Consider the following 13045-nt stretch of genomic DNA (forward strand, 5'->3'; position numbering starts at 1 on the left):
TAGAGAAAGGGAGAATACAAAAGCAAGAACTAATTTGCAGGGTAGGGTGAGCCTGGTGAGAAGTAGGACCGGACTACAGAAAGTCCAGGTAGGCCGCAGAGCTTGGAGATGGGTGTAGTCACCATTGCAGCAAGTCACGGTGGGTCCTGACATCCCCATCCCAGCCTCTCTGGTCTATACCTACACCTTGTCCGACACAATCAGACTCGGAACCAAACTCGCAAATAAGCGCAAGAAAATATATTTTGAATCTGCCTGAAATCAATTTTCCATTGCCTATAACTGGCGTAGCAACAGGAAAACTCAGGCTTTAAAACCCAGACCCTCTGTCATTATTTACCATGTGGTTGTTTTTTTCTTTTTCTTTACTCCACAAGAGTAGACTGTCTTCTCCATTGTCTTGTTAAATTTTTCATCCAGGTGTTTTTTCAGTGTGCCCGATTAAACAGTCTAAAGCAGTTGAATCACACATTTTTCAAGTTTGTTTTTTTTTTTCACGAGGGAGAGGACATCTATAAGACGTGGCTAATTAAGAGTAACTGCTATGTTTCCATTCCAGATTTGGCTGCCTTTCAGTGGTGGGTGAAGTTATTCAGCTATGTATTTCAGATACATATTTAAGTGCCACTGAAGCATTGAGGGAAACTTATGGATGAAAGGCATCCAAGAGACGTAAGCCAGGAGGTGGAAATAGATTGCTTGGAGTCTTAAATGACGACAGGCCAAAGAATGAAGTCATTGCTACTTTGAAAGAGAGTTAGATACTTGCGAGTCCTTGCGTAACTGGTATTATAGTAACGACTGTGGTTATCCCAATGGTGGTTGTAACGGAAGGGATCTTACCTGTTTTTAGTCCTAACCATAAAAGTAAGTATCTGCTTGGACAGGTAGATGGTGGTAGGAGACCGGGTGATGTAGTTTCAGGGTGAATACCTAAGGTCACAGGTCTGCGATGATGTTTCTCAAACCCAGGGGTTTTTACAGGCTGAAACCTGGAATCAGCAGCGAACTGGAAGTTGTCAACAGCTCTGGTCTGTCATCCGAGACCGTGTTGGTGTCTGCGAAGCAGCTTGCGACTCTCCTAATGAATCTTTTCAAACAGAGCAGGCTCCACAGGGCATCCCTATTAAAATTTTTGCTTTCCGCAGAGCTTAAAGCGAAGTTTGGAGCAAGCACGGATGGAGGTGTCCCAGGAGGATGACAAGGCACTGCAGCTTCTCCACGATATCAGAGAGCAGAGCCGGAAGCTCCAGGAAATCAAAGAGCAGGTAGGACTGCCGGCCCGGGAGCAGGGCGGCAACTCGGACCTCTCATTTCAGAGTGGTGTGTTTAAGAGACAGAGAGAAGGAAGGGGAGGGAGAGCTATGTAGGTCATGTGGACACTTTAGCTTCCTCATATTTATATAAATAGTAGAGTGCTTAGTTCTAGCTCCTTTGAAATCTGCGCCCCACAATGGCTCCTCTTTCCAATGCCAGGCGTAGGTGTAGAGCACGGGTGGGCACAGTGTGGTCTGTGGGGCAGATCTGGCCCACCACCTGTTTTCCGTGACCACAGCTAAGAGTGGTTTGTGCATTTGTAAATGTTGGGGGTGATAGAAGAAGAAGAGAGATATTCCATGGCATGGGTGAGGTATGTGGAAGTCAGGTTTCTGTTCCCATGAATAAAGTGTTTTTTTTTTAAATTTTATTTATTTATTCATTTTAGAGAGGATGGGGGGAGATAGAGAGAGAGAGAGAGAGAAAGGGGAGGAGCAGGAAGCATCAACTCCCATATGTGCCTTGACCAGGCAAGCCAGGGTTTTGAACCGGCAACCTCAGTGTTTCCAGGTTGACGCTTTATCCACTGCGCCACCACAGGTCAGGCTGAATAAAGTTTTTTCTGGCGCACAGCCATGCTCATTCATTTTGGTATTGTCCACAGCCGGTAATCACGCTGCCATGCCGAGGTGAGTAGCTGTGACAAAGACCATATGGCCCGAAAAGCTGAAATTGCTTACTAGTCCAGCCTTTTACGGGAAAAGTTGGCCAACCTGTGCTTTAGATTACTTAAAAAAGAAAAGAAAAAATTAAAAGTTTTTATAGCTATTCAGTTGCATTTTAAATTTTTGAGAGAAGCTAGGATAATTCATAGTAAGTAAAACTTAAACTCTAAGTAAAATGAAAGAGTTTAGAAGAAGAGTTTGAGCGACAAAGGCCAAAGAGGATTAAATGCAGCAAAGCAGAGTGTAGAAAGCTGTCCCCTGTGTGTTCTTAAAAGAGCGCCGAGACCTTTAAAAAGCCCACTCTGGTTTTTTTTTTCCTTCCTTTTCAAAAAGGGTTTTCTTTCAAGATGGTTCATTTTTTATTTCGCTTCATTGTTTCCCTTTTAGCATGGATTTTTCTGTCCTTTGACAAAACTGTAAATAGAAACTTTAATGAAGAGATGGCAATGAGCAATTGGAGAACTGAATTATCAGCTGCCAGGCAACTCTCATTCACTGCAGAAAATCAAATGTAAACACTGATGGAAATGAACATTTTTGTCTTTGGGTAACACAAACTTAGCCATCTGCCGATGCGAAATGTAAGAAAGCCCAGCAAATAATTTGGTCCACTCACTATTCTTAAAAGAAAGAATTATCATTGGCGGGGCCTTTGTTGGCATAATCTATCACCTTAAAGTTAATGATTGGTTAATATCCTCTTGCTTGATGAAAATGTTACAAGTCAATATGCATGGGAAAGGTAGCAATCTGGCCATCAGATTTTTGAACAAGGCTAATCTTCGAGACTTTGCAGGCCACGCGTTCTGTTTGAAAAAATCTGCTTGGACGGCTGACTCATTGCCCCTTTTATCATAGTTTTTCATCCTAAACGTTTCACGAGGCAGGATGCTTTTTCTCCCATTAGTTCAATGTGCTTGGAAATTTGCTTTTGGTGACGTCCTGGGGAAATGAAAGCTGTGTTTGGCCACCAGAGGGGGCAGCTGGTGTCCACGAATTCCACAGAAACAGAATTATGAGGACATTTTGAAAGGTGGTTGAGTTCAAAGAAATGTCTTTTGTGATTCATATCACAGTTGGCATGCATGTGGAGTTTTCAATTTAATGACTGCTAAAATTTCCTTCAGCGGGAAGAAAACTTCTCAGTTTCAGATTTTATTTCTCACCGGAAGGAGGATTTATTTTAACATGACTTTTGATAAGTTTGTGAGAGCTGGATGTTTGCAGTCCAGGAAAAAAGCCTTTCCTGCTTCCAGCATACTTCTAGTAATTGATTTGCAGCATGTTGGTTCCTCTCAGATCTGGCATCCACCCCCACCCACCCCCAGCTCTTGATCTCAGTAGCTGATTTCTATACAGCTTTTTATTATTTAATATTTTGCTTCTATGTAGCTACCCCCTATAGAGTGTTTGGACGTGGTTTAAAATAAAAACACCTAAGAGTCTCATGTGATAGTTTGATTCACACACCTTTACCAGCAATGGCTGACCCCTTGCCCCTCCGCCGGAAGGGGACAGAAATGTGGGAAACACGGAAGGTGTTTGAGTTTTAGGATGTCTGAGTGAATAGGACCGTGTCTGATACTCCTTCCCGCATAATTTCAAAGCTCTATCCGGAACACTTACCTTAGGCCTTGAAAGTTGTCCCTGGTCCTCCATTCCAGTGCTGCCCAGCTCTGACCTGCAGTTCAATCCACGCTGGGACAGGACAGCTCTCTCTCAGCTGGCCCTGGAAACAGACCCAACGATCTTCTCTCAGACTTTTTCTGCAGTGGGGATTTGGTTAGCTGCTGGATTTAGGAGATTGCCTTGAAGTCTCCCGCATAATGACATACAACAGCTCAGCAAATGAGGTAGAATTCCTGATGGTGCTAGTGGCAGGCTGGGTGCCCTGGGAGCTCGGATTGCTGATGGAGAGGCTGCCTGATTCCTGTCTCCCCCCTGCCCCCTGGGTGCAGACGGCTCAGGAAAGAGAGATGTTGCGGGGGGGGGGGGGACAAACAGCTGCTCTGCCCTTGCTCTTGACAAAGCACGGAAATTATATTCCCTTCTCGCTAACATTGTAAATTTAAGAAAGAAAAGGGAGCTTGAGGATAAGATGCCCAAGGTTTTCTCCCCTGCTCAGCTTCCTCCACAGTTTGCTGCTTGTGGCTGTGGGTAGGGCTGATGGCACTTTCAGGTGCCCATAAAACGTTAAAAAAATTGTTTTTATAATTTAGAAGAAAAAAATTGAGCTTTTGGTCAAAGAAACTTTTTGCATACTATTAATGTTTTTGTCTTTATACGAACACATCTATAAAATATGTCAGTCATCGTGTGTCCCTGGCGGAGGGGTGGAGAAAAACCCCAAGGAAAGAATGTATCATTTTACAGAGTCCGCTCCTGTTCCACTCTGTGAGTTTGGATAATTGTGAGCAGCTTATAAAGGCCTTTGGTTATATAACCCCACACCCCCTACTTAGGGCGCACCACCCAGAATCCTGGCATCCTGTGACTTCTAGGCTTGACCTTCAATGACAGTATATTTTTGGGTGAAGTGAAATAAGACTATGCTTCACTTTGGGCTCTTTTTTTCATCTCTCCCCCCAGCGATCTAGTGAGAGGTGTGCTGCCCTGAAAACTACCCAGTTTTCCTAAGGATGTCACCTCCCCTTTAGTGAGCACTGGGGGCTTGCCTGTTACCACAGGCTGAAAGCTTATTTTACACCTTGTTGCTAAAAATATGTATATATCCTTGCTCAGTAAATACTGCTTCAATTATTTCTTGGGAGAATAGATCTTAGAGATGTTCACTGTATACTGTGAGACAGTTCCTTGTTATTTGCATTTTATGTTCACCTGCTACCCCAAAGCATCTTGGATTGTATAAGTGGTCATTCATAATCCTTATATGTATAAGCTTTGATTTTGCTAACAAAGAATATTTTTATACTTTGGCTAAAAGTTTTCAAAACCATTGCCCATTTCTTCCAGCAAATCCAATTTTTGAAAAAACCCTCAATTTAAATGTTCTGTTTTGATTTTAGAAATGCATTTTGGAAAAGGTCAGGCTGTTTGGATCCCTTTAGAGGGTTTGTTAGACAGAACAAGATAATTCTTTCTTTGGAATTTTTCTCACAAGTTATTTTGACCAGAGCCAGTGTTCCAAATTTCAGGGTGACTTGCATTTCAATAGCAACATTAAGTTCATCATTCAGTTTTGGGGCCAGAAAAATTAATGGTGAGAAACTGACATGATGAGTTTCACCTTCCAAGATTCTTTCCACTGAGATTTTCAATTACCCTCTTGTGCCATCTGAAAGGTTAATTTTAAAACTAGTACCATATCTAATTATGTGAGGAGCACATGACTTCTAAAGGACAAATCTATATAAACGATTACCCTTGGAAGAAAGCTACACATAAGCAGTTTATCCTGGTTGTTTAAAGAACATCCCTTTTGGCTCTCCTATGTTGCAAGTGCCTTAAGGTTCCGTGCTTATTTGTGGTATTATTTCCTCAAAGGATCTTATTATAGGCACATGTGTTCCCAGTGGTATTACTAGTGATCTGTGTTCCACATTAAAATGGTTTAAAGATTTAATACTTTTTCTCCCTCCGCGTCCTCCCACGCCTCTCCCTTTTCCCCATCATTCTACTCACCTTCTTTCTCGATCTGTTCTCTGTCTGTCTTCATTGTTTTATCTTCCCTCTGTGGCCGGTGTTTGTCCATCCTCACTGCCTGTCTCTTTTAGCAGTTCTAAAGTTCACCTTTCTTCCATTGTCCGTTCTGTAGGAATACCAGGCTCAAGTGGAAGAAATGAGGTTAATGATGAATCAGTTGGAAGAGGACCTGGTTTTGGCACGGAGACGGAGTGATTTCTACGAATCGGAGCTGAGAGAGTCCCGGCTTGCCGCGGAAGAATTAAAGCGGAAAGCGACAGAATCTCAGCATAAACTGATGAAGGTAGCCAGCCTCCTGCCGGGAGGTTGTTTTGGGAGTGGAATCAGGAATGATCTTAGCAGGAATAAAGGGAACACTAGCCTAATGAGTCTACATTTGGGAAATAATGGGATACCCTGGGAAGTTCCTGGTCTTTATTTCTAGAAGATAACCTGTCATCATCAGTCGTCGTGGTTGTGATCATCATCTTCATCTTCATTTCTTCATCATCTTGGTCACAGAGAAAGTACAGGAGGTAGTATTGTCTATAAGACTTTTACATTCTTCCCATTGTGTCATATCTTTTAATTACAGGCTAAGGATCAGGGGAAGCCTGAAGTGGGAGAATATTCCAAACTGGAAAAGGTATTTTCCATTATTGATACTGCTGTTTTTGGTAGATAATGTTTTAAAGGTTACTAGCAATGGCCAGTCATTGGTAAGAATATGCCTGTAATGAATAGAGAGCTTTCTTCGAGGTCGACCACTGGATGACCACTTTTAGCATTCAGCTATGGTTTTAAAAGGGATGAAAGAGACCTCTTTTTTTTTTTTTTTTTTTTTTTTTTTTTTTTTTTTTTGCCATGCCTGCTCATCAGAGTAACAAACCCCGGACTGTCGGTAAAATACATGTGAAAATTCTCACTGTTCTAAGGTGCTGGGCGACTTTAATTCTCTTTTTGCTATTTGTATGTTGCTGGTCCTAGAGAAGTAGTCAGTCAGCGTGGAGGTTTGCACTGGGACATTCCAAATCTTTTCTGATAGGCCACTTGTTTTTCCTCTCCATCAATAGGTGCTGGAAAACAAAACAAAAAGACCCCCCTCCCCCCCAGAAACCTCAAGAAAATAGGACCGCAGTAGTAGGACCGTAGTTAATGTAGCAAGACCTTAATACCGATTTGCCTTTTGCTTTATTTCCTGGGATTTTAATTATAGATCAATGCTGAGCAGCAGCTCAAAATTCAGGAGCTCCAAGAGAAGCTGGAAAAGGTAAGCCCCAGGGGATTTCTTTATTTGAGGGGGGGACTTACTCCATTTCCAAATACTTGAACCTTGCCTCGCCTGAGAGTGAGATCTGAGAGAAGCAGTTTTAGTCACCCTGCGCTGAGGAGAATGAAGCTATTACCTGAAAGTACGAGACTTCTGAGTATACTTTTTCTTAAGAGCCAGGCTGCGTGAGACTCTCAAGTAAAAGTTGTAATTATGCTACGACAAGACCCGAGAAGCCACCCCCCTCCCTGTGCAGGCCAGGCTCCCCGTTTTGCACGTTCGTAAGAGAAGCACGTGCTGTTCACGACCCAGACTGCTTTCAATTAGGAACTCTGTGGGCAGCAATGCTGTGCCCTGAAGGGGGAGGAGTTGTGGAATGGTGTCCTGGTGGGGGTGGGGGTGGGGGTGGTATGGGATGGTTTACAGAGCCTGCAGAGGTTGTGTTGGTTGAACACTGGACGTGCCGATGAAACGGCCAGAACAAATATGGGTCTGAGACTAGCTCTGGGGAGTGTTTGTGAATGTGTTCATTGGCTTAGTTTAATAGAGCCCCTCTTTCTTATTCTTTTTAAAAACTTGTGGTAAAAAATACGTAACATTAGATTTACTGTTGTAACCATTTTAAGTGAATAGCTCAGTGGTGTGAAGTACATCCACATTGAACTTTTCCATTGTGCAAAACTGAAACCCAGTAACTGCCAAACACTAATCCCGCCTTTTCCTCCTTCCCAGCCCTTGGTAACCACCTTTTAATTTTCTGTTTCTATGGCTTTGACTGCTTCAGATATTTCATATGAGTAAAATCATATAGTATTTGTCCTCTGAGACTGGCTTAGTTCACTTAGCATAATATCCTTGAGTTTCACCCATTTTGTGGTGTGACAGGATTTCCTTCTTTAAGGCCGTATAGTAATTTCACTGTCTGTATATACCACATTTTCTTCATCTGCTCATCATTCCCCTTCTTACCTATGCTGAGCTCACTCATGCAAGCATTTACTGCCCTCTTTCAGCTAGAAGCTTGTATAAGGATTCATATTTTCTTCTAGAACAGTGCTCTCCAATAGAAGCATGATGCAAACCACAGATGTCAGCCACAGAGTTCATTTAAAATTTTCTAGTAGACACATTCAAAAAAGCGAAAAGAAATAGGTGGATTATTTGAATGGTATAGTTTATTTAATCCAGTGTCTCTAATATATCATGGTAGCATGTATCAGTATTAAAACATTTACCTGACCAGGCGGTGGCGCAGTGGATAGAGCGTCCGACTGGGATGCGGAAGGAACCAGGTTCGAGACCCCGAGGTCGCCAGCTTGAGCGCGGGCTCATCTGGCTTGAGCAAAAAGCTCACCAGCTTGGACCCAAGGTTGCTGGCTCGAGCAAGGGGTTACTCGGTCTGCTAAAGGCCCACGGTCAAGGCACATATGAGAAAGCAATCAATGAACAACTAAAGGTGTCGCAATGAAAAACTGATGATTGATGCTTCTCATCTCTCTGTGTTCCTGTTTGTCTGTCCCTATTTATCCCTCTCTCTGACTCTCTCTCTGTCTCTGTAAAAAAATTAAAAAATTAAAAACAAACAAAAAACATAAAAACATTAAAAAAAAAGCTTGACCTGTGGTGGCACAGTGGATGGAGTGTCAACCTGGAATGCTGAAGTTGCCGGTTCAAAACTCCAGGCTTGCGTGGTCAAAGCACATATGGGTGTTGTTGCTTCCTGCTCCTCCCCCTTTCTCTCTCTGTCTCTCTCTCTTCTATCTCTAAAAATAAATAAAATTAAAAAAACAAACAAAAAAACATATACACTATTTCAGTGTTTAAATGAATTAAACTTAAATAAATAAAAATTTAAATTCATAGTCTCACCAGGCACATCCAGGTATTTAGGCACCACATGTGGCTGGTAGCTCTCACATGGACAGTGCTGGTCCCCAAACAGGAGTTTTCTTGCAGTTTCCACTTTTAAATTTCAAGTTTCTCCTTCTTAAAATTTTAATTTAAAGCAAGTAAGTATAAGGCTGTTGGTTTCTTGAACTCAGATCTTTACTATGATGCTATAAGAGCAGCAGTATAGTGAAGAACCAAATAAAAATTAACTTCAGAAAAGGTGTTACTTACCTGACCAGACGGTGGCGCAGTGGATAGAGCGTCGGACTGGGATGCCAAGGACCCAGGTTTGAGACCCCGAGGTCGCCAGCTTGAGCACGGGCTCATCTGGTTTGAGCAAAGCTCACCAGCTTGGACCCAAGGTCGCTGGCTCGAGCAAAGGGTTACTTGGTCTGCTAAAGGCCCGCGGTCAAGGCACATATGAGAAAGCAATCAATGAACAACTAAGGTGTCACAATGCACAACGAAAAACTAATGATTGATGCTTCTCATCTTTTCGTTCCTCTCTGTCTGTCTGTCCCTGTCTATCCCTCTCTCTGACTCTGTAAAAAAAAAAAAAAAAGATGTTGCTTTAAAACAAACAACCACGGATTTGCCAATTACCATGAACACTATGGTTCTTATGCTCTTTGAAAGGCATTCATTTGAAAAATAGTTTAAATTATGGTTTTTATCTTGTTTTCTTATAAATTCTCCATAGGAAAATTACCAAATGAGATAATTAAATAGGAGAAAATGAATGTTTTGAGGTAGATACATTATTACATGGTTAGGTAAACCCTTCTAGACTTTTATGTTTGCATCTACGACACTGTATTGAGTCTGAGTGACTGATGACGATCAGCTACACCATTCTATCACATGCCCCAAGAAGGAAAATATGCCGTAAATTTTAATGGTAGAATGCATTCTAAATTCAGCAGCGTTTAAGAAAATATATGTGCACCTTAGAATAGACACAATACAGAATAGAATGAATGTTCCTGTGTTTTGAGAAATGGACATCCTATAAATACTCAGTGTTCCCTGATGTTTTCCATTTAGAATATTGAATAACTTGGGCCATTCTTCTCCTGTCCCGTCTTTCCTGGTAGGCAGTAAAGGCCAGTGCAGAGGCCACCGAGCTGCTGCAGAACATCCGCCAGGCGAAGGAGCGAGCGGAGCGCGAGCTGGAGAAGCTGCAGAACCGCGAGGACTCTTCCGAGGGTATCAAAAAGAAGCTGGCCGAGGCCGAGGTGAGCAGGGGCCTGCCAGCCCGTGGTGCACTGACCCCGGTCCCGGCGTGGCCACGTGCGAGTTGACAGTGACTGGCTTTGGCAGGGCCAAGGGAGAGGAACTGCAGAGCCGCCCCTCACTTGTGTCTGACTGAACCGCTTTCCCATCTGCAAATGGCTTTGATACTTGAGAGGCTTGCAGACATCTTCTCCAAGGGGAAGGGCGATTGTCACAACAGCTTGAAGAAGAGAGATGTTGTGATGAAAGCTTTTCCTTTCTGTTTTCCTCTGACCTGCTCGCTCATCCGGGAGGGTTGATTTATGTTTTTATAGACAGACTGTAACGCCATGCCTGAGTTTTTCTTTTTCTTCCCTCCGAACCATTGTTTTCCCTTGCCTTTTCCCCACAGTGTTAATAACGCATTAATTTTCAAGGCTTCAGCTATTAACCTGTGTGTCGATGACTTCCTAGATCTATATTTCTGGGCGTCTTCTCTCCCTGAAATTCTTTGTTGTTGTTGTTGTTGTTGTTGAAATTGTTTATATAATTATGCAGGAAACACACGAGTGTCTTCTCATTGCCAAAAACTTAAACAGTACTGATGAATGTAGAACGAGAAGTGACCCTTCCCCTTTTCTCCTGTCCTTCTCCCTCAGCTCCTTGGTGATAGCTCTACAGAACGGATGTGCCGTAGTTGATTTAACCCTCACCCTGTTCCTGTGCCTTCTGCTCTCCCTTTCACAGTGCTGGTGTGAACCATTTGCTTATGTCTCTTTGGGGCCATCCTCACCTGTGCTCCAAGCAGTATTTCCTGCTGCTCCCCTGACGTCTGAACGGGGTGTCTGAACAGTGCGTCAACTCTAGATTGAACTCAGGGTCTTCCCCCCTGACCTGAGTTCCCTTCTCAATCTCCTCATGGTGGTCAGGGCCACCATCACTCATCTAGTCAACCAAGGCATGAAACTTTGACATCATCTACTTCTCCATGGACCCTCCCATTCAGTGAGTCACTCAGTCCTATAAATACAGCCACACTGTCTCCCCCATTCATCCCTTGCTTGCCATTTCTGTAGGCCTCCTCATAGACCAGGCCCTCTTCCTCTTAGCTGAGCAAATGTAGTGATTTTTTTGCCTTCTGCTTCTGGTCTGTCCTTGCTCCCAGCAAATTCATACAGTATAAGACTCGTGGACCTTTGACAGAAGGCTCATCAGCACCCCCACCCATCGCAAACCTTTCAGGGCTTCCATATATCTTAGGCACATCCCTGAGCCTAGTGTATGAAACTCAGCTATGTGACCCACCTGTTTTTGAGTTCCACCTTTTCTCCTGCTCCTCCCCATCATACATCTTCAGCTGTAGCCACTCCAGGCTTCAGCTGGGGCCTAAACTGACTCTTAACCACCTACGCTTTTCTGCTGATGTGCCTACCTTTGTCGGAGAGGCCTGCCAGTCTCCTCTTCGGCCCTCCCCATATCCCGGCCCTCTCCAGAGCTCACGTCTCTGGGACTCTTCCCTTCACCTGTTGGCTAAAAAGTCCTCTTTCCTGCCTCTGACCTTCCACAGCGCTCGGCACCGGTTTGCTCTCTAGCTCTCCCCCTCTTCACCTGTATTATGTTTATCTCTGTTTGTCTTATCTTTTGCAAGGGCAGGAGTTATGTTGGCTTCCTCTCTGTATTTTCCGTGATGCCTAGTGTAATACTTTTGCAGATAGTAGGTGCTTGGTAAATATTTGAATGAATGAATGCACTCTTGTAACCTACACGACTGAGTACTTGAATTCTAGAGTCTTACTTTCTTCGCTGTTGCTGCGGGTGCCTGAGACTTCTCTTCCCGCCTCGAGAGCAGGCGTCTTGCCTGTGGCGGCTACCCCATTAAAACTCTCTGATTGATTCACGATCTACAGGAACGCCGCCATTCTCTGGAGAACAAGGTAAAGAGGCTAGAGACCATGGAGCGTAGAGAAAACAGACTGAAGGATGACATCCAGACAAAATCCCAACAGATCCAGCAGATGGCTGATAAAATTCTGGTGAGCAGGAACAAAAGTTGAAAAGTTAAAAGATAACAGGTTAGAGGTTGCAGAGGGAAGGGGGTAAAAAGAAGCATTAAACAATGGCAGAGGGGAGGTATCACCGAGTAGCTGAATTAAGAGAAGTGATTTCGGTGTACGCCACGTCAGAGAACAGTATGAATAACCAAATTTTGGACATTTCAGCACTGGTTGCAGATCCGTAAACATTATATTTTTGCTCTGTTTGCTACTGCCTGACATTTAAAAATATGAACTTGCATACTCTGTCATTTCCGAGCTTTTACATGCTAGGAGCACAGTTTGGTATGGCTGTTAACTTTGCAATGCCAATTAAAAAAGCTGTAGGGCATTAGACCTTTAAGACCAAATCCCAGATTCTGCTTTTAGAGGAGAAAAAAATTGGTCACGCAGAATTGTTTTTCTCAGAGTAATATTTGTCAGAGACCAATGTTCACCCACTCACTCTCTCCGCTATAGTAGGTTGTAATTATTATTTTTTAAGTCTCCTTAGATGTCACAGGTCTCTTTTTAGCTTTGTATCATCATGATTCTGTTTTCGGTTCTGATAAACAATTTAACTTAACAAGGCAGGCTCAGGTGGTCCTTGCGGGTGGAACGCTGGTGAACCTTTGAAAGATTCTCCTTGGATCTGAATTCCAAAGTCAGGAATCTGATGCCACTTAGTGATAACTCGGAGTCTGTTCATAGCTGCCTCCTCCACCACCCCAGAAGAGACTGGAGTAGTCGGCTGTTTCTTTCTACCATAAGTAGGCGAGGTGGTGAGCAGGTCACTTCATCTCTCTCTCTCTCTCCTCCCCTCTGTCACTTCTGGGAAGTGAGTCACCAGCAACTATATGAACTCAAGAATGGCCAGCTTATAGGTCTATACTTAATATCAAAATAATAAAAACCCTTTAAAACTTGATATAAATATTTCTATGTTTGTATGTATTCATGAGCACATGGATGCTCTTGAATAAACAGGTGAAAGAGAAATTGGTTAGATTGTTTTT

General features: G+C 43.2%; 1 protein-coding gene across 5 annotated transcripts in view; it reads left to right on the top strand.

Moving 5' to 3' along the window:
- CIT (citron rho-interacting serine/threonine kinase) overlaps positions 1-13045 on the top strand; it is a 166008-nt gene that overhangs the window by 85401 nt on the left and 67562 nt on the right. For all 5 annotated transcript variants that reach the window (XM_066370788.1, XM_066370789.1, XM_066370790.1 and 2 more), the window contains exons 12-17: positions 1149-1268; positions 5758-5928; positions 6220-6270; positions 6841-6894; positions 9879-10019; positions 11904-12029. In XM_066370788.1, coding sequence (XP_066226885.1) covers positions 1149-1268; positions 5758-5928; positions 6220-6270; positions 6841-6894; positions 9879-10019; positions 11904-12029 — 663 coding nt within the window. The remainder of the gene's footprint in view (positions 1-1148; positions 1269-5757; positions 5929-6219; positions 6271-6840; positions 6895-9878; positions 10020-11903; positions 12030-13045) is intronic.

Source organism: Saccopteryx leptura, chromosome 2 (genome assembly GCF_036850995.1).
Source record: "Saccopteryx leptura isolate mSacLep1 chromosome 2, mSacLep1_pri_phased_curated, whole genome shotgun sequence".
Classification (NCBI taxonomy): Eukaryota; Metazoa; Chordata; class Mammalia; order Chiroptera; family Emballonuridae; genus Saccopteryx; species Saccopteryx leptura.